This window comes from Malus sylvestris, chromosome 9 (genome assembly GCF_916048215.2).
Source record: "Malus sylvestris chromosome 9, drMalSylv7.2, whole genome shotgun sequence".
NCBI lineage: Eukaryota > Viridiplantae > Streptophyta > Magnoliopsida > Rosales > Rosaceae > Malus > Malus sylvestris.
This window is the reverse complement of record NC_062268.1, coordinates 2210032-2231818: the sequence shown is the minus strand read 5'-3', so window position 1 is coordinate 2231818 and position 21787 is coordinate 2210032. Positions and strand designations below refer to the sequence as shown.

Sequence of the window (21787 nt, the reverse complement as noted above, 5' to 3'; positions counted from 1 at the left end):
ATAAGTAGCATGAATGTGAGATCCTTCTCATTGCACCTAATGTTTACAATTGATTTTGTTTGTGTTTTGCATTAGTATAAAATTGTGGGGTATCCTTAATTATGTAATTATTTAATTTTATTTACCATAATATATTCCTTGCCATTAATACGAGGAACCAAAGTCATATGAAGTTTAAAATATGATTATTAAAAAGGAGAAAATTTTCAGTGTGACGGGAACATGGTCTGGTATACCCAGCGTCATATTACAGGTGGTTAGAATTTTTTTCAAGTATCCAGTCACTTATATTATGACACTTGGTGTATTGAGACGTGTTATCCGGACACTGAGAAATCTCTCATTAGCATGAATGATGACTTTGAATGCTTCCTTAATTTGAATTGGTGTTTTTAAAGAAGGGGAAAAAAAATCCCAACTCATGTAAGATAAAACCGGAGAAAATGTTAGTTGTATATCGCTCTGGACGATAAGGGTTTCTTTGACTTATTGCTCATTGGGTTTCAAATTTAAATCATTTTCATCCTCATAAGCTAACTTAAAGTAGTAATATCCTCTATAAATAAAAAATAAAGGTATATATAAATGATTAAGATCTCATCTCATCTCATGCAATGCAACAACATCGGATCGGATAGTCATAGACATAGTCTTGAACCACAAAAATTTTGAAATTTTCAAACCCCCTTAAGGAGGAGATATTTTTCAATGTGATGGGTACACGGGGTGGTACAACATGTATTACTATATAAATGATGAGATATATATGCTAAAAAGTTAATAACTTAAAAAATAAAATTTCTCATCACTTCTATTAAAACACGTGATGTACCATTTGTATTCCCGTCACAATTAAAAATTTCTTCTTAAGAAGGAGGGTCATATGGGAATGGGACTCACCCACTCACAAAACTCGATTGGGTTTTTGCCGCGTAGCGCACATGATCGGTCACTTTTGTCATCGATTTGTAAATTAGTGTCGACAGAAAGTGAAATTTGTGGGTGGAATTAGATTGCGCCGAGCATTAAGGGCACATGCATGCTCTTTCTCTCTCTCTCTCCATTTCAGTTACTCATTTGCATGGTTTGCCGCGTGATTTAATCTCACGGCGGACGTTACTTTCCACATAAAGCCATCTCTTCTTATCTCTTGATTTCCGAACTGCCATTCTTTTGTGGAAAACCCTAATTACAAAGCACAACCACACGTTAACAATTCAAGTTATTTTTCAAGGTATTTTTGTGTCTTACGGTCTAATAGTTCATATACTGTTTACGGAGTAGGCATGGAGTTTTTTTTCTACCTGAATTGTGAAACTTTTAATACTTTATGACGTAATGTGATAAAACCGAAACTACAAACATTTGAAACGTTGTGTGGTTTTTGACCTTGACCTAAAACTGGAGGTGTATTTTGTAATTAGCTCAATTCAAAGAGGAAAATAAAAGGAAAGTACAAGCTCATCATGAGCAAGCAGAAAACCTAAAGGGGAAGTAAGAAAAAAAGAGCCTCTTTGGCTCTCTCACAAGGCACGTTCCCTTTTCTCTAATGATGTGAATACAGTTTCTGCACTCTCTACCCCTTATAATTTCTTCTTCATAGGTTCTCCTCTCTCTCTCTCCCTCTCTCTCTCTCTCTCTCTCTCTCTCTCTCTCTTCTATATGTTTCCGACAGTCATGAGTTTTTGTACTTTTTTCCCAGAAAAATCCCACAACTACCCCAACAGGGAGAGAGGCCATAATAATAACATGAGCAGATTGGCACCTTTCTTGGTCACGTTTCTAGCCACTGCCACCATTTTTAGCTTGTTCCTACTCTATTCTCCGAACCCTTTTTTAATTTCTCCCAAACAGGGCCTTAACGATCTCAATTCTGTTCAAAACCAGACATCCATTCATGCAGCACAGAAAGAAAATCAAGCCCCTGATCGCACTAACATCAAGCTCCTACCCCCACCAAGTAACTTTTTCTTGTCACAAACAAAACCCAATTCTTTTTTTTTTTTTTTTTTTATTTTTAATTTGGATCATTTTCTGAAAAGTTTGAATTTTGTAGAGAAGGAGGAGGAGTGTGATTTGTTCAAGGGTCATTGGATTCCGGATTTGAGAGGAGCAATGTACACGAATTCGAGCTGCGCCACGATTCCGGAATCAAAAAATTGTTTCAGAAATGGAAGGAGAGACAGGGATTTTCTGAATTGGAGATGGAAACCGGACAAGTGCGAGCTTCCGCGGTTTGACCCGAAAACGTTTTTGGAAATTGTTCGGGGAAAGAAAATGGCGTTCATCGGCGACTCTGTCGCCAGGAACCATGTCGAGTCTCTTCTCTGCCTCTTGTCACAGGTCAGTTCATATTTTGATATTTGATTTGATATATGTTTATCTAATCTGATGTTCTAATTTACTCTAATTTATACCTACCGAAAAAATGGAGCAGCCTCTCCATAAAATGGAGGTAAGGCTAACCGACATTCACCTCTCCCAGACCTTGCGTAAAGCGGGAGCCTTGTGCACTGAGTACGACCTTTTTTATACCTACCGAAAAAAGGAATTTTACACGAAATTCTAACTTAGTGTAATGTCTTGACCGGCTGGCCTAATCCAGATCTTCGTTGCTTTATTAGAGTTTTATTTTTCAGTGTGACAGTTTTGCATGACCTGAAATCTGAAACTTAGGGAAGAATAATCCGAATACCAGTGGATAAACATTAAACAATATAATTTGCAACGATGTTATACACGTAAACCATTCATAACATAATAAATGACATCAATTGCAACACAAATGACAGCAACGTACCATGTGATTTCACTAACATAATAGCAATAATAGTTTTCAGATGCGGATTATGTCAATTGATTAGGATAGTGTGTCTGTTCACTTTGTACTCGAGTTTAGAAACATTGTGATAACTTTGCTTGGTGCTTTATGCTTTGAAGCAACGTCACAATGTCACAGTGCCACAAATGCCATGTATGCAGATCATTACCTTTCGTGCTCGTCTCATTTTTGGAGTGATGACAAGCAATCGTAGTGGTTCAGAGTTTAGAGGGGATACTATCTTTGCAACAATGTTCATTCATTCTATACGGTGGCGATTATAAGCTACTTAATTAGGTGTTCTTAACAGTACTAGGGATGGCAATGGAGCGGGACAAAGCCATGTAACAAATTAACATTTTTGTCTCGCCATGTGAATGGGACCCGTGAAGCATTCAGGCTCCAAGGGTGTCATCATAGTCAAGACCACTCCTTTTACAGTAGAGTAGTGCCTTGCTATATTGACATGCCACATTTGCAATAGTTCTTTATTCAAATAAGTTGAAATGACATAGATTACGCTTCAGGAGCATGTACAAAGATTTTCTAAACCCTAATATTATTCCTATTAATCTTGCAGGAGGAAAACCCTAAAGACATTTACAAGTATTCCGATGACCGGTTCAGGATATGGTACTTTCCTCAGTACGACTTCACCCTCATGAAATTATGGTCCAAATATCTCATAGCTGCAGAGGAGAGGATGGTTAACGGTTCAGGATCTGGCGTTTTTGATTTGCTACTAGACAAGGTCGACGATAAATGGGCAGAACAGCTCCCGGAATTAGACTACGCTATATTCTCAGCCGGGCATTGGTTTTTTCGTCTAATGTACCTACACGAAGGTGACAAACTTACCGGATGTGTTTACTGTAACGAACCTAATGTCACCGAATACAACAACAGCCAAGCCTTGCGCATGGCTTTTCGAGCTATATTCAAGTACATAAATGATTGCAAAAACTGCAAGGGAGGCCTCTTGACCTTGTTGAGGACATTTGCGCCGGCACATTTTGAAGGCGGGGCTTGGAACACCGGGGGATACTGCAACCGAACAAGTCCTTTGAGCGAGGGGGAAATCGATTTGGGACGTTTTGATTGGGAACTGAGGAGCATTCAGGTTGAGGAGTTTGAAAGAGCAAAAAAAGAAGGGGAGATGGAGGGGAGGAGGTTTAGGGTTTTGGATATAACGAGGGCAATGCTTATGAGACCGGATGGGCACCCGGGAGTTCACTGGGGAAACAAGTGGATGAAGGGTTACAACGACTGTGTGCATTGGTGCATGCCAGGCCCTGTTGATTACTGGAACCATTTTTTGATGGAGATTATCCGAAACGAGGGAGGATTAGTTTCTTAGTTGAGGGTTTAGGGTTTACTTAGAACTTAGTACAAACATTCATACAAATCCATACTTAATAGTTTATTATACCTATTTTTTAATTTTGGTTTTCTTACATGGGCGTATAATAATTTTAGCTCAGAGATATAGTATGTCAAGTGAGTTGCATAATATTCCGAATGTGAGATTTTTACTACCAATTTGCCAATGTACAACAGATGAAAAGGAAAAAAAATTGAATACCATTGATCTTTTATCAATTTGAGCACAAAGTGTTTGTCATATATAGAGGTTGTTTGGCAACGTTAAGATTGTGTCAGATATTCTTCAGACCTTGATAAATTCTCTCCATATTTCAGATTATTTTAGAATATCGCTTAAATAAAAATAAAAATTCTAGATGCTCTAGTTCAAGGTATTTTAAGAGCATTTCCAACTGATAGGTCAAATTTTTATATATAATATGTGCTTGGAATTTAAAAACGTGTCATGTTCCTGGTAGTTGTAAGTAGGTTGTCGGATGATAATGTCCAAAATTCGGGTCTTGTGCTCTGTGCTACCTATCTGCATTAACGGTGGCTTAGATTTTGATTTCTTAGAACCAAGTAGCTTTATTGTTATATTTTTCCTGGGTAAATACCAACATTTTTTTTTTACGAACGATATTATCTATACTAAGGGAGAATGTGAGGGTTTAGCTTCACAATAAACTAACAATAATGTGGTTCAAATTTATCTTTTACTAATACTTCTTTGGCGGATGTTAGGGTATGAAGAGCAGACAAGGCATCCAAATCTCCCACAATCCATGCAATCAAAATTTAATTAATACAGAATCTGCATTGCCTGCCCCTTAATTATAATCAAGACTCTCTCTCTCTCTCTCTCTCTCTTCTCCCTACCTCCCTCCCTCCCTCACACACACACACACACACTCTCTCTCTCTCTGAGACAGACAGACAGAAAGTCATGAGCAGATCGGCTCCTTTCTTCGCATCTCTAGCCATAGCCACCATTTTCATCTTCTTCTTACTTTATTCTCCAAATCCAATTGTTCTTTTCTCTTTTAAAATTTGATTTATTTTAGAGTCCGTTTGATTACCATTTTGTTTTTAGTTTTCGTTTCTTGTGCTAGAGATGGAGCGAAAATATATGGGAGGAATGATGAAGGGAGAAGGGTGTAGGGACATGGTGGGAGAAAGGGAGGCGGGAGAGAAGTGCAGGAGTTTATATTAACACAAAAACTTGAAAGTCCAATTTTTTGGTTTTTATTTTTCATCATGTGTTATTCCTTTTGCATTTCTTCCACCTTTCTTCTACTTCATCGTTCCTTCTTCTTCTATACACATTTTCTTTAGCGTAAAAACTAAAAACGAATTGGTTATCAAACGACTTGTGATTTTCTTTCGGTGGGGTTCTAAAAGATATTGCAATTTTTGGTTTCTGTAGAAGAGAGGTGTGACCTATTTAAGGTCACTGGGTTCCAGAACTGAGAGGGCCAATCTACACCAATACAAGCTGTGCCACTATTCCTGAATCAAGGAATTGTTTCAAATATGGTAGAATAGACAAGGATTTTCTTAACTGGAGATGGAAGCCGGACAACAGCGAGGTTCCGTGGTTCGATCCAAAGACATTTTTGGAAATCGTTCGTGGAAAGAAAATGGCTGTTATCGGCGACTCTGTTGCGCAGAACCATTTTGAGTTTCTGCTCTGCCTCTTGTCACAGGTCAGTTCAAACTCGGATGCTTGTGTTTTATGTGTGGTTTCTTCGATGATTTACGACATTAACTTGCAGGAGGAATCCCCTAAAGACATTTACAAGGATTTCGAAGATCACTTCACGACATGGTACTTTCCACAACATGACTTCACCCTTATGAAATTATGGTCCAAATTTCTCATTGCTGCAGAAGAGAGGATGGTTAATGGTAAAGGATCCAGCATTTTCGATTTGCAACTAGACAAAGTCGACGAGAAATGGGCAGAACACCTCCCGGATTTAGACTACGCTATATTCTCAGCAGGGCATTGGTTTAACCGGATTATGTACCTGCACCAAGGTGGCAACCTCATTGGATGCTTCTACTGCGGTGAACCTAATGTCACCAATTACAACGGTAGCCACATCGTTCACTTGGCGTTTCGAACTGCATTCAAGTATATCATGGATTGCAAGTACTGCAAGGGAGGCCTCCTGACCTTGTTGAGGACATTTACACCGGCACATTTTGAGGGTGGCGTTTGGAACACCAGTGGGTACTGCAATCAAATGAGTCCTTTGAGCGAGGCAGACATTGATTTGGGACGTTCGGATTGGGAACTGAGGAGCATTCAGGTTGAGGAAATTGAAAGAGCAAGAAAAGAAGGGGAAGTGCAGGGAAAGACGTTTAGGGTTTTGGATGTAACCAGGGCCATGTTTATGAGCCGGACGGGCACCTCGGAGCTCACTGGAACAAGTGGATGGACGGTTACAACGATTGCGTGCATTGGTGCATGCCAGGCCCTATTGATTACTGGAACCATTTTCTGATGGAAATTATCAAAATCAAGGGAGGCGTAGTATCTTAGGCCCAATTTGGCATCGTTGTAGCTTTTTAAAGTAATACTTATGACGTGCTTTAAGAATAATCAGTTGTAAAGTAAATGTTAATCGAATACAATCTATGCCCCGATGCTCTATCCTATATACCATACTTACGTATTATGACAACCTAGAGCTATCCCTCATAGTACTATCACTGTAACTTCCCAGCTCCAATCAACAAGTAAGCTGGAGTCTTAGTGTTTTTCGACGACTAACAAGTGACATGGACAGAAACTCTGTGAATGTTAGTCGTCAACAACAAACATACATAACCCAGGACATAAATTTCAAATCCTTACTCGTGCACACAGAAGGAAAGGCCAACTTCAGTCAACAGTACAGCAAAGCCCTAGAAGAACTCTTGGCTCAATCACAGAGAGAAGAGTCTGATAAGGATGATTACCACAAACCACAGCTAGATTGTTGAAGCTGATAGGTTTCAGATTTCTCTGGAACAAAAAATTGCAAACCGACACTAAGGTTCTACAGTTAATTGATACAGGACCAGCCTTGTTTCAATACAGAGTGCACAATCGGAAAGCGGAATTTTAAAACTATGCAGTGAGTTTCAAATTACTAGAGTAGAAGCATTACAAAAGTGAGAGTAGTCTAACAGATATCTGCAGTGCACACACAGCATACACACGCCTTCAGCAGATGAAGGTGATATTTTAACGAGCTAAAAAAACCATAACTAGCAAAGCAAGGTCGATAAACTAACCGGCTGGGGCATAGGGTCCAAGTTATTCAAGGACACATGATCTAATCAGTCTATAGAAGACATCCTTCATAAGCCTACATCACAAAAAAAACATATAACACAGCTGAAACGTACGCCAGTAGAAGTTTGTAACCTATGCCCCGGTGCTCACACACAGCGTATGCATGCCTTCAGCAGATGAAGGTGATATTTTATGAGCTAAAAAAACCAAGGCTCTAGATAACTAGTAAAGCAAGGTAGATGACTAACCAGCGTGGGGCATAGGATCCAAGTTATTCAAAGATACATGACCTAATCAGTCTATGGAAGATATTCTTCATAAGTCTACATCAGGAAAAAACATATAACAGCTGAAACGTACGCCATATAACAGCTGAAACGTACGCCAGTAGAAGTTTATAACCTAAACCAATGGGGACCGGCACACTCTTGATCAAATTTACCATCTTTGATATGGTAGAAACATTAGAGCCAACATAATAAGATGTTCACTCTTCGAATCAATACTCCAAAACCACGCAAGCTCGGATATTTTTGGAACAGTTTTATGTATTTTGAAACATAATCAACATGAACAAAACACAGTATCAATCCAAGAGGAAGATAAAATGAAACTATCCAATTCGAAAAACATCAAATTCAAAATCTGTAACTACACTAAGTGGTACCATAGACAGTAATCTACACTAACATCAAAAGGTAACACATATGCATTAAACAACAACTAAAACTGTAGATTAACACGTAAGCATTGCTCTGAAATCTCATGCTTCCACTGTGTTACCTAGCACAAACGAGAACAGCTCGCGAACCGGCGAAAACTCCACCAATCCAATATCCATGGCATACCCTGCAACCGGCAACTTCAAGTCCCTCAACACGCAAAAGGCTTCCGCCATTCGAGTCTTGGGCACTTCCTGAGCAACAGCACAGTAAGGAAGCCAACAGTCAGTGCGATACTCCTCCCCAATTTCAACACCTTCCTTCTTCATTATCTCGCACAATTGAGACTGAAACTGCAGCAACGAAACCGACGGAGTTGGCGACAGAAACAGGACGTTGTTGTCATTTGGGAGGCTCCCAATCGAAGAAAAGGACAAGGCCAGAGGCTCTTGCTTGGAGGCGAAGGCTCTGATCACGTTTTCGAGCTTCGCGGGTTCGACGAAGGGGCTTGAGAAGAGCGTGATGTGCGGTCGTGATTCGATTTCGATGAGCTGGGTACTAATCTGACGGCGGGCGAGCACGTTCCAAGCCTTCAAGACCTGGTTTTCGAGGGCTGGATCGAAATAAAGCTCGATTGCATAGCCCTGTGACATTGCCTTGGGATTGAAATTCGACGGAAAGCAATCGAATTGGACCGAAATCAGCACAACCCAGTTTCAGAAACTGAGATCTCAGATTGCCCAGATATCAAAAGTGAAAGTTAAACTGAAATCGAAGTGACCCAGAATTGCAAGAACCAAAATTTCAAAGAAAAAAACTACAGATTCAAGAAAATATCACAAAACAAGAACTACCCAAGAGAGATTGGGGTCGAAAAAAGCCTGAGAATTGAAATCAGAAATGGGGAACAAAAAGTGAAAGAGATGAGATTTTAAAATATGTGAAATGGTGGTTTAAAGTTTCAATCAGAGAGAGACAGAGGGAATAAAGGGGCAATAAAAAATCAAAGGGAAAGCTCGAAAAAGGTTTCCGAAGAGGCTCTGTAGCAGCTAAGCTACGATTTTTGTTTGTTCGGAAATTACAGTGATGAATAAGATAAAGTGGGAGATAGAAGGGAAGAGGAGCCTTGCACCGACGGTTGAGGAGGAGGAGGGTGCAAGGTCACCTGTTTTTTGGTGGTTGGCTTCTTCAAGTTTATCAAGACTTCAACTTTTTCAACTCCTTCAACTCTTTCAAAATTGAAGTCTAAAAGTAGAGAGATACGTTGGGAAAATTGCTTTATTAATACAAGGAAAAAGATTGATTGATTGCACACAATGAAGGAGATAAAGTAGTTAAAATAAGAAAATGCATGAGTGGTGGTAAAAAGAGTGCAAAAGGTGTATTCTTTAGTTTTGACTTGTATGTTCAATACTGATGTACGATATTAAATTGTTAAAGTAATAACATAAATTTTAAGTGAGAGATGACTGGAATTTACGATAAGATCGAATATAATAAGTACTGAGAACGTCAATGTGATACTAATCGAAAGCCTTCAATGCTTGAGTTAGCAAATTCGCAAAGTTTTGGCTAAGTATGTTGTGATCATGAGAATAGGAATCCATTTCTATAAAGGTGGAAATAGCGGAGCTTCCTTCCTCTTCGACATGAGGTGTTCTGGCTCTGAGTATGGTAGTGACACGTGTCCGTGAATGCTTGGGCCAAAGGTGGGATAACCAAAGCTTTGTATTAGCTAAGTGACAAGTCAATCACTTGCTGCCATGTGTGGAGATTCCTTAAAAAAAAATTATGAAATGATTAGTATTGGTCAGTTAGTTATCTAATGACCAATATTTAACCAGTATATTGTCACATAATATCGACTTGATCAGCGGTTGACGGTCATCCTACCACTTGGTGTAGCGAGACAACCTTATTTGTATGAAGTGTTCTTGCCGATCGACAGATTGATGGGCTTCTCTGTTGATCATCCTCTCGTTTACCGACTCCTAACGAGTGAATTTCAAAAGGATTAGCCCAAAGAAGGGTAAAACTTACATCTTAATTAATTGAAAATGATTAAGTAATGACACTTTTCTTCTCAATTTTCATGCAAAAAGGAGGAAGCCCATCTTAATTCAACCCACGTATGAAGCCCACTTGAGCTCTAATTTTAGTTGTGGGCTGAAAATAAGTTCGGGCCCAATTCTCACGTCTCCTTCCCCCTCCGTCATCTGCTACAGTATCTGATTCAAACAAATGGAAGTCGTCGATTCTGGAACCCCAGAAGCTGACGACACCGATATCGCCACAATGGACATCCAAGATACCAACTCCACCGCCATAAACGACACCGTCTCAGTCCCGACGAGCGACACCACCTCCGATCGTTATGAGTTTATTTTCTTAAGATGTTAATTATGTAGCCAATTAGGATTTAGCTGAGAAGTAGCTTGACATTGCAGATTACTTAGTTAGTTTGAAGGCGGAAGTTTATTAGGATCCAAATTACCGCTTTAAATTAATTGCCGCAACCTTGCTGTATCCATGTTTTAGTTTTTGAAATCTTTTACGTGTCTTCGTGTCTCTGTCTGGGCAACATAGCAATTACGTATCATGTTTTGCATTTCGTTTTCCAAACATCTGATGAATGTGATATAATTTTTTTTTCCTTTTTATAGTTCGGTTCATTTGATATGGTTTGAAAAAGTTGATGCTTTGTTTTCGTGAGTTATTATGTTGAATAGTTCTTTTCCGTTTTTTTCTTTTGCATGATGCTTTTAGCAATGCTTACGGTGAGCGATGATGAGTTCTGGGAAGGAACTTCACCTCTGGAGTTTGGAGAGTTACCCGCACTACAAGATGCTGTGACGGTTGCGGGCTACCCTATTGGGGGTGACACAATCTCTGTGACAAGTAGTGTTGTGTCACGTACGGAGATACTGTCTTATGTTCATGGATCGACTGAGCTTCTAGCTAGGACTGCAGGTTATTTCTGTTGGGCATTGTCTTCTACGACCATATCTAGCTACCTACTTACGTACAAATACATGATTATTTACCTGTTGTGGCTTCCTCGTTTCCTTTCTTTTGTAATCCTTTTGCAGATAGGTGCTTTAATAAACTCTGGAAGCTCCAGTGGCCCTGCCTTCGACGATAAGGGAAAATGTGTGGTATCGCATTTCAGTCTCTTAAACATGAAGATGCTGAGAATATAGGCTATGTCATACCGACACCAGTTATTAAGCACTTCATTCAAGATTATGAGACGAACGGGGCATATACTGTATACTGGTTTGTTATAATTTGTAGCTCTCACACTACCTTCCAGCACATTCCTGGCAGTCCACTAGGGACACATTGAACCTTGGATTACCATTTGTTTTGGGTCACTGAAATTCTTTCCGTTTTAGGGCTAAGTTGTTTTTACTCTGCTTTCATGGCTACTTAGTGGGAAAAGGCTTTGTTGTTGTTGTTTCATGGCTATGGTGGCTTACATTTTTTCAAAATTGTTGTAGGTACTTGTTGTTGACATTAATATTGAATACAATCAATCTAATCAGATTAATCTCCCTCTGTCCACCCGTGTATGCAGGCTTTGTGCTTTTCTTTTGGGGACAAGGATTGTCTGCCCTCCTTGTTCCTGTGCCCTCCGGTGCTCTCCTGTTTTGTGTGGTCACGGTTAAGCCATGTCAACATTTTATATTGTTTTTTTATAGAGATAATAAGATAAAAATGAATAGTAATATAAAATGTTGACGTGACTTAACCGTGACAACACAAACAGGAGGGCATGAGAGGGCACGGGAACAAGAAGGACAGACAATCCTCGTCCGCGGCTGAGTCGCTTTGTTCTCGGTGCAGATGGTTGTCCTACAGACGAAAACTACCAAGGCAGCAACGCTTGATATCCTCCTTACACATTGCATGCCTTCAGCTATGTCTGATGACCTCAGGTCTTAAAGTCTTAGACTTAAGAGAGGGGCTATGTATTCCCGTAGATGAAGACCAAGTCTTCAAGACTTAAGAGAGGAGCTATCCCCATAGATTAAGTTTAGAATACTCGTAAAAGGAAGGGAGATATTTCATTTCATCGTGGAAAGTAAAAGCTCGGAGCAATTCATTGGTCGTTTCGTGTCATGAATCATGACCGGCTTTCCAAGTATTTGCAGATGACTTCCCTCCCTTTGTTTTTGTTTTCATATGGGACGGGTTTTCACTTTTCAAAATTTTAGGGGCTCATGCGTTTAAAATAATTGAAAGCTTTTGTTGAAAATATTTTTAGAATCAAATCTTAATTAAATTGCAAGTAAATATTTGGAAAGTACTTGAAGTTATTTTAAAATACAAACTTTTTTTCTAAAATTGCTTTTAATCATTTTTTTTTCAAACGAACCCTAGAATTGGGTAAGTTAATCGCTTGAACTATTTGAATTAACCAATTAACTCCTCACTGTCAAATTCAATGAAATTTTATCCACTTTTTCGTCAAATAATGACACTTGACCAACACGTAATTCACTTTTAAGGGTAAAGTCGTTCCAGTATTTGACGAAAAAATAGATGAAATTTTATCAAATCTGACAGTGATTGAGTACTTGGCTTATATCAATATTTCAAAGTCTAAATTGTCAAAAAATAGTTTAGTGAGTCAATTTTAATTATTTAACGGGTCAATGGCAGTTTACAAATAATTTTTTATCAACACATCTACCTTTAAGAAAGATACTCTAATTTACTTTAATCTAAACTACGACATTTGAGAAATTATTCAAATTTATCGGTGTACCAGATCCCAATAGGATCTTCTTCTGATAAGAATCATGTAGATTTGTACATAATATCAGTTTTTATCAGATACTATTTGTATTTAATTTTTAATAAAAATATTTAAAATAATTTCTAATCAAGCATGATGTACGATAAACAAATATAATTTACGAATCTCGGTGAGGATATGGATTCAGTCAACTCTCGTAGACTAGAATATTAACAGCGGAAGCGTGTCGTAAGGTTTAGGCCCTGTTGGCCAACGAACTCATGAGTCTGAAGACTCTTGAAGGACAAGGATTGTATGTTCTTCCATGTTCTTTTGTTTTGTATGATTACGGTTAAATCACGTTAATATTTTATATTATTTTTTATAAAAATAATAAGATAAAAATAAATAGTAATATAAATGTGATTTAATCGTGACCATGAGAGAGGCAGACAATCCTTGTTCACTCTTGAACACTTTCCGCTATGTGAACCCAGTAATGTAATTCCCGCGACGCGTAAGCTTTTCCGTCCGCCTTCATTTTCTTGTCCTCTACTCCTCCCTCTGTTTTTCTTACGGCGCAGCTTCGACGAAGGCCGCCGTTGACTCCAGCGAGTCTCCGTCGGCCAAAAGAACAAAACCCATTTTCTATGACGACCCACCGCCACCCAACCACCCAAACCACCCCTTTTCCAGCCTTTTCATTATATAATCAAGACTAAAATCCCAAAACACATAACCCACCATTTGTTCCAACACTATGCATATCCAACACATCAGTCCCGCGAGCGCCGCCACCGTGAGCGACGCCGTTTCCCTCCCTCCCGCAACCGGGCTCCTCAGCTCCGAGCCCATCAAGATATCGGCTTTCGGACTCCCCGACCAAAACGGCACTTGTGGGAGCGATTTGTCGGTCGTTTCGGAGCCGCTGATGACGGTGCCGAGGTGGGAGAGGGTGGGGAGAGTTGTCCCGTCCATGGACGCGGTGGTGAAGGTGTTCTGCGTCCACACGGAGCCGAATTTCTCGCTTCCGTGGCAGAGGAAGAAGCAGTACAGCTCCAGCAGTAGTGGGTTTGTGATTCGGGGCAGGAGGGTTTTGACCAACGCGCATTCGGTGGATCACCATACCCAGGTCAAGCTCAAGAAACGGGGCTCCGATACCAAGTACTTGGCCACCGTGTTGGCCATTGGAACCGAATGCGATATCGGTATGCAGACAATTTTACATTTGCCTTTTGTAATTGCAATGTAATTCTTGAGGTGAATGCAGTTTAAAGTTTGCATTTTTTGTCGATTTTAGTTTCGGGTTTTCGTTAATTGGTGATGCTTCTTTGTATGCAACGATTTTACATTTGCATTTGTAATTGCGTAGTTGTTCTTTGAGTTTGCTGCAATTTAAAGTTTGATGCTTTACTTTCAGCGATGCTTACGGTGAGTGATGATGAGTTCTGGGAAGGGATTTCACCTGTGGAGTTTGGAGATTTACCAGCACTCCAAGATTCCGTGACTGTTGTTGGGTACCCGATTGGGGGCGACACAATCTCCGTGACAAGCGGAGTTGTGTCGCGAATGGAGATACTGCCTTATGTCCATGGCTCTACTGAGCTTCTGGGAATGCAGGTGGTTATCTTATATAGTCTCTTACATGAAAATGAAATTTTGTATGTCTGATTTCGAGTCTTGACTTGTGTTTTGCGGTCAATTGGGATGCTTTTTTGCAGATAGATGCTGCAATCAACTCTGGAAACTCTGGTGGGCCTGCCTTTAATGATAAGGGAGAATGTGTGGGAATTGCATTCCAGTCCCTCAAACACGAAGATGCGGAAAATATAGGCTACGTTATACCAGTACCAGTTATTATGCACTTTATTCAAGATTATGAGAAGAATGGCGTATATACAGGGTTTCCAATTCTCGGGATTAAGTGGCAAAAGATGGAGAATCCTGATCTTCGTATGTCAATGGGAATGAGACCTGATCAAAAGGGTATCCGAATTAGAAGGCTAGAACCTACAGCTCTAGAATCTCAACTGCTAAAGCCATCTGATATTATTCTTAGTTTTGATGGGGTTAACATTGCTAGTGATGGCACAGGTAAAATTTCTCTTTGTGTGTTTGCTTAGTTTTCAAGTCACTTTTGCGCTCATGCACCCGTTGGTTACTCTGTATAGAAGAGTGGCAGATGAAATGATTCAGAAGTAATACCAGTTTGTATCAATTTTATAGTTCCATTCAGGCATGGAGAGCGCATAGGTTTCAGTTACCTTGTCTCTGAAAAATACATAGGTGACAATGCCCTAGTAAAAGTTCTTCGTAACTCAGAGACACTTGAGTTTAGCATTAAACTAGCAAAACACAAGGAGCTCATCCCTTCACACATTGAGGGAAAACCTCCCTCCTATTATATCGTTGCTGGATTTGTTTTGACAGCTGTATCCCTTCCATATCTGCGTTCTGAGGTGTGCCCTTACTTCCAATTCTCTCTCTCTTCTGTGCTCATTCTCTCTAAGACTGTAATATCTATTTGTTTATTAGTTTCTGCCTAATGCATCCAGGTTAAATTGTAAAGTGAACATATTAGATTTGTTTACCATGCTAAATCTTAACCTCGGTGTCTACTTATTTGCAGTTTGGAAATATATTTGATGTTCCAATTAAACTGTTGGACAAGCATTTACATGCAATGGCGCAGTCTATTGATGAACAGCTCGTTGTTGTTTCTCAGGTTTCTCTCTCGCATTCTATTTTTTTCATGCTTTTCCATATTAGCATAAGTTCTTGTTGCCCTGATTTTATATTTTTATGGCTAACATTGTGCAAAATTGTGCTAGGTACTTGTTGCTGACATTAATATTGGATATGAGGACATCGTTAACAATCAGGTCAGAGACTAAGCTTTTCCGTTTTTCCTTTCTTTATCTGATGCAGCAAATGACAGTGAAAAGAATCGGTGATATAACATCTGATACACTTGTGTAAATTATTCTGCGAAATGTGCAGGTTCTTAGTTTCAATGATATGCCTGTGAAGAATCTGAAGAGCTTGGCTATCATGGTTGAGAATTGTGATGATGAGTACCTAAAGTTTGGCCTTGAATACAATCAGGTCTTTTTCTGTTTCTTTATCTCACGCACACACAAATACATGAATATATGCATGCATCCTATGCATTTTTCTTTTGTTGGCTGAATTGTGAATTGCATACTTCCCTCACAGATGGTTGTTCTACAAACAAAAGCTGCCAAGGCAGCGATGCTGGATATCCTCACAACACATTGCATATCATCATCCATGTCTGATGATCTTAAGACTAAAGAGAATGCTTTAGAGGAAGTAAACTCTATGGCCGATGACCTTAGAGATACGATCTTAGAGAAAAGTTAAGAGCGAATGCAGAAGATCACTTCACCTCTAGCTTTTTACACAAATGATTTTGAGGATGCTCTTATAGGAACCGTGTATAAAACTTATCCCGACCAAATCTCGGAGTAGTGAGATTACGGGATGAGTTCTTTACTTTTACTTTTAGTCGGAGAATATGCAATATTAAGGGTAAAAGGAAACAATGTCACTTGTACAATAGCATATTTCGGATTGTAAAATTATTTTTATGAAATAAAGATTACATCAGAAAGTTTCATACAACTTCAAAGTATCCTCTCTCAAATCATGTCCAGATCCCTCCCAAGCTCTTCTCCAAGTCTCTAAGTCTAGGATGACCTTGTAAAGCTTGATTTCGAGCTAGTTGTTACATCGAGTCCATCGAGATGAGGCGACTTCCAAGAATGAAAATCGCCGTTGAGTTCCATCCATAAACAATTGTCGTCGATTATTTAACTTAAGGGTCTCATTCCTCATCACTACTGTCATGCATCATGCATCACACATATACGGTCAAGAACAAACATCGATTTACATGCAGGAAACAATCCGTAGAACAGAGCAATACTACAGTTAATTACATATGTTAAAGATTAAAAGACGATCACAGATTGAAGCGTGTACGACATTTTGCTATCCGCGCTTTGGTGAAGTGATTCTGTATGTGTCAAATTGTGACTGATAGTTAATGGTGGAATGCTTCTTACTTTTAAGGAGATAAGCAGTGTTCGAGAAGGTGGGCATTCCCTCATTTGCATCTACAACTTCTGCAATGTCTGCTAATTCTCCAGACACAAACAATCATATGGAAGATTTCTAGTAAGCAAATAGACGTCGATGGTCAATCGAACGTCTTGTTTTTCACTCTTTCATACATATATATATATATACACACATTTGCAAATCTTTGATTTACTTCTCGTTTTTGTAGTTTTGCAACAAAGGGGCCTTGTGGGTGGTTGATGGGGATTCCAGGCTAGCAGGCACAGATTCTTCACCGGCCTCTTCCTTTGTTTTTCCCCACAGTACAGTATAAAACCCAATAGATATTATTGTTGCTCCAACTAGGCTGAAAAAATGCAAAAAATCAAGACTTATTAAGTTGCACTTTCGTTAGCGGAAAAAGATAAAGAAGAGAGGAATGCACGATGACTATATTAGAGTGTCAACAACCCCTCTGAAAGAAAAAAAAGAGGTTAGTTATGCTTTCTAACCTTCCGAGATGAAGAGTGTCACGGAGGAAAGCAACGCCCATGGCAACGGCAATGGCCATGGACAAAGGCTTGAACATTGTCACAAAGACAGGTCCCTTCAAGCGCAACACCCATGTGTGAACAGCATTGTTCAAAAATGACCCAAATAGCCCCTAGACACAGAAAAATCGATACGATTAAGGTGTACTAGTCACATTAGATAGGCACTGTTTTTTTTACCATACAATTAGTGTCTTACTGAGCAGAGTACGGAGAGCAATGCAATATCAGGTCGCAACTTCCAAGCGCTGGAATTCGGTTCTGTTATCAAAGCAACCGCTGCAGATACGGCAACCACACATACATTGTAGAAGAAGATCACGGTTAACTCATTCGGGTACTCTTTCATGATTTGTGCCTGTGAAAGTATTACTACTTTATAATTAAAGATCACGATAAGCCGGAAGCTGAAGGATTTAGTAAGATTAGGGTTTAGGGTTTAAGGTGGGAAACTGAACGATTGTATATTTACCTGAACAATGTACCAAAGTGGTACCAATATGTACTCAGCCGTTAGCAGAAGGCCACCAACTATCCAATTTGGGTTTGTTGGTGTAGAGTTTAGAAGAGGCTGGTGGAGTGAAAGGGATTGTGACTGATTAGCAAACACAATTGGAGGGCCCTTGTAGAGAGTCACCACAAATGCACCTGCAAGTGAAACTACTGTACCCAAGATTTTTGCTTGACTGCTTCTCTTTCTTAGAGCTGCACTTTCCAACCTTTGGTTGGTAAAAGGAGAGAGAAAAACAAAAGTTAGTTGTTAATCATTGTCATGGTAAAAGACATCAATGACTGAATTCAACTATTAAATGTGAGCTGAAGAAGTTTAGGGAATTTAACAAATGAATCACTTAAATGGTAATGTATATACATTGATGTATGGTAGGACTCTGAAAGTTAGAGTCCAACAATAGGCCTATTTCGCATGTTTTTCACACAAAAAAAAAATGTAAATTGACCGTCATACCGTCATGTGTTGTCACATATCCATTCATATTGTCACTTGTATATTTTATTAATACCATACTCTAGGTCTGTGAAATATTAACCTTGTCATTCATTTATATTAACACTTGGATTAATAAAATGAGGAGAAACTAACATGCAATGTGCAGTCTGTCATCATAATATATTTATAATTGCATAATATTATTAGTCCAAAATGTCATTGTAATGTCCTGAAAAGTATAAGTAAGTAAGTCGTTTACTAATAATATCAGGTACCAATGTAATGCCGCCCAAAATTTCCATTTACCATATAAGAAAACTAGAAGCCCAAGTCACAACCAACAATCCAACAGGATCCTCTCTTAATCATCTTTATGAGAATCCTGTAAATCTATGAATCGTATTCGTTTATCGTACAACGTGCGGTCAGTTTTTATCAGGTACTGTTTGTGTTTAATTTTAAATAAAAAATTTAAAATAATTTCTGACCGCACAATATTCGATGAATGATCATAATTCACAAATTCTCAAAATCGCCGCTGTAAGTATGCGGCGAGGATCCGGATCTCATGGTGTGTCTGCCCACTTGAGAGAGAGAAAATAAAAGTAGGAAAAAGTTCAAACAGGGGTAGTGTGGTGGGCACACGTCCTCCCTTATCATAATTCCAAAAGTAACGTATGTCTCTGGTCACTTCAACTTTTTATACAGAAAGCAACATCAAAAATTAGGTCACTCGATTTTTATCAGTGGAGGGTAAAATAGTAAATGACTGGGAGGGGGGCGGTGGTGGAGGGACCTGAAAATGATGGCGAGGATGAAAGTGAAAGCTGGCACAAGATTGCTGATGGCTGAAGCAAGCGTTGGAGAGCTGTAGTTGATTCCTGTGTACCCCATGATCTGTGATGAACTCCTGCTCAACCCAAGATCACCAAATTATTTAGCACTAAATAGTTAAACAATTAGTTAGTCCTAAAAACTTTAACGAAGTGATTTATGTACGCTCATTTTTCTCTTTCTGCACACCTTTGTATACATCCATTCGTTTGATTTATTTAATCCAAACAGCGGTAATAAACAAAGGTGTGCATAGGCGAAAAATGGTGTGCTGAAATCGCTTTGCGGAACATATGGGTTGGTATGATTGTACCCTATGAGTCCAAGAAGAAGAACTTTAGACATTATGGAGAAGTTGAGAGGAGGAAGCACCCTTGATCTGCAAATTAAGAAAAATTAGAGATGCAAGTTAGAAAAAATGATGAAGAATTTGTTAATTTTGACCAATTATATTGTTCACTGTAAGACGGTATTCTAAACTACTCTAATTTATGGGAAGAGGATGGAGATTCGAACCTGTGGGAGATGAAAGGAGCTGGAATGAGAACAAAGGCAGCAATAGAGTAAGAGTAGACAACAAAGACATGGTAGCTCATTCCATTTAAAGTGGCAGCTTTGAAGAGAGTGTTTAGGCCGACGTTCACGCACTCCATCGTCACCATCGCCGTGAATGGCAGCACATCACTGTAAAAAGACCTCCCTACTGCTGCCATGGATGCTCCTCTCTCTCTCTCTCTCTCTCTCTCAGTGTTTCTCTCTATAAAACTCAGAAGGAAACAGAGAGGATGAGATGGTAAAGTTCAATAAATAATGGGTGTTATCTGAGATCACAAAGCTACATCCTTGTTAGACGAAATAAAGACATGAGGCAAGTGTAGGTTGACAGCGATATGAAATGTGGACCGTTGATTGGCCCATTAAAGGTCCTTTCATTCGGAAAGACATCATTTCCGGATCTTTCCTTTCAAAGTTCAAGGATTTAATCATTTAGCCTTTTGAAATTTGATTCAACGATAAAAAAATTATTTTAATTTTTAATTTTTTTACTAATTTCTCATTTTTAACCGTTAGATCAAATTTCAAAGATCCAGATTATTTGATCTCTGAACTTTGAAAAAAAAGATCCGGAGAGGATCTTTTTCCCTCTCTTTCTAACAAAAATACAAAACGATAGGAAAAGGAAATGATACGACTCTTTGGTTACATGACTAGGTGGTGCAATAATGGATGTATAAATATTATTGGATTCCACACAATCAAAAGAAAGGTAAAACAAGTTAAAGAACCCGATTTAATGCTGTGTTAATGGTTTTAGATATACGGATTAGCGGCTCCCTATTAGTCAACATTGATAATGTTCTCTAATCAATATTGATATATAGCAATCTGCTCTATACATCGTTAAGTTTCAAAGAAGCAGGTCATTGATCCATCACTAATTAAGATTAATATTGTCTACAACTTAACCACATGTGCATGTAATTATGTGTGAGATTTTATAAAAACTGTCTCTCAATCCAATTTGTAAAAAAATCATTCAAAATAAGGCTTTTTTTTTTTTATGTGGAGTTTTACATTTTTCAACAGTCTAAACTATGAAGAACATATTCGAACTTGAATGCACATTGCTCTAACTATCTTAGTTACGCCTAAATCTGCACCTAATGTAAGAAAGCTATGATGACTAGTATGAAAGGCATCTATATGATTATGGTATAGGATGTCATTTCTGAAAAAAAAAAACTATATAATATATGATATGGTCCAATAATGTATGTTGTATGATCATTTTTCAATTGCGTGCGATAATCGAAGGGGGACAATTGGGCTAGTTTCGTGCTGTTTTGAACTTTTAAGATAACTTTATTTATTCGGGGTTTTAGTGTTTTCTATGATGCAAAATTTTTATTTCATTTTAGAGGACAAAAAATGGTGTGCAATCAGGGGACCCCTTCGATTTATTGGCTTGTTGTTAAGCGCTTCTGAGTCATCATTTATTGGCAGCTTGTGACGGGGGCCAATCTTAATTCACAGTTGTTTATGTGGTGGCTCAGGAGAAATTTAATCAAATTATTATATGACATTATGCTAGCTTGGTTGAATTGATGATTGAGAAATAGTAAGGGACTTTTTAAAAGTGAGAGTCTTTATATTTTCTGTCATTTCATGTTTTTGCACAATGTTTTGTAATTGGTACGAAACTTAACGTTAAACTATGAAGTAACGTTGATTTTATGAAGAATCATACTTTTTGAAAGATTCTCTTAGCATTTATCTTGACGTTTAGGCCTAATTGAGATTTGTCCTCACAAAGATTAATTTTAGTTCGAACCAACAATAATCATGTTTAGATGGAACTAACAAAACCGTTTAAAAGCGATTTTATCAATTATTGAGTCCTAAGGTTATTCAAGGTCAAAATAGATTTTATGATGGTTTTTGGTAGATATTCATAAAACTGATTAAGAAATGTGATTTATAACTCACAAATTTTGTGA

At 38.7% G+C, this 21787-nt stretch overlaps 5 protein-coding genes across 5 annotated transcripts; 3 read left to right on the top strand and 2 right to left on the bottom strand.

Moving 5' to 3' along the window:
• The first annotated feature begins 1454 nt into the window (after positions 1-1454).
• On the top strand, positions 1455-4420 carry LOC126583576 (xyloglucan O-acetyltransferase 4-like). Its single transcript, XM_050248006.1, has 3 exons — positions 1455-1960; positions 2057-2343; positions 3402-4420. Exons 1-3 carry the CDS (start codon positions 1663-1665, stop codon positions 4176-4178), a joined length of 1362 nt encoding a protein of 453 aa, XP_050103963.1. The 5' UTR covers positions 1455-1662; the 3' UTR covers positions 4179-4420.
• A 543-nt stretch (positions 4421-4963) lies between these two features.
• LOC126583577 (xyloglucan O-acetyltransferase 4-like) lies at positions 4964-6877 on the top strand. Its single transcript, XM_050248007.1, has 2 exons — positions 4964-5889; positions 5959-6877. Exons 1-2 carry the CDS (start codon positions 5824-5826, stop codon positions 6691-6693), a joined length of 801 nt encoding a protein of 266 aa, XP_050103964.1. The 5' UTR covers positions 4964-5823; the 3' UTR covers positions 6694-6877.
• Positions 6878-8055: 1178 nt separating this feature from the next.
• LOC126583578 (uncharacterized) lies at positions 8056-9412 on the bottom strand. The gene has a single exon (XM_050248008.1). The coding sequence runs from the start codon at positions 8782-8784 to the stop codon at positions 8233-8235; it is 552 nt and encodes a 183-aa protein (XP_050103965.1). The 5' UTR covers positions 8785-9412; the 3' UTR covers positions 8056-8232.
• A 3918-nt stretch (positions 9413-13330) lies between these two features.
• Positions 13331-16517, top strand: LOC126583574 (protease Do-like 9). The gene is made up of 8 exons (XM_050248003.1): positions 13331-14080; positions 14293-14492; positions 14594-14966; positions 15099-15331; positions 15502-15597; positions 15704-15754; positions 15873-15977; positions 16089-16517. Exons 1-8 carry the CDS (start codon positions 13633-13635, stop codon positions 16254-16256), a joined length of 1674 nt encoding a protein of 557 aa, XP_050103960.1. The 5' UTR covers positions 13331-13632; the 3' UTR covers positions 16257-16517.
• Positions 16518-16932: 415 nt separating this feature from the next.
• Positions 16933-20115, bottom strand: LOC126583575 (WAT1-related protein At3g28050-like). Its single transcript, XM_050248005.1, has 7 exons — positions 19806-20115; positions 19603-19668; positions 19252-19365; positions 17979-18225; positions 17706-17864; positions 17468-17619; positions 16933-17322 (listed from the first exon to the last, which is right to left on the bottom strand). The coding sequence occupies exons 1-7, from the start codon at positions 20000-20002 to the stop codon at positions 17166-17168; spliced, it is 1092 nt and encodes a 363-aa protein (XP_050103962.1). The 5' UTR covers positions 20003-20115; the 3' UTR covers positions 16933-17165.
• Positions 20116-21787: the final 1672 nt, after the last annotated feature.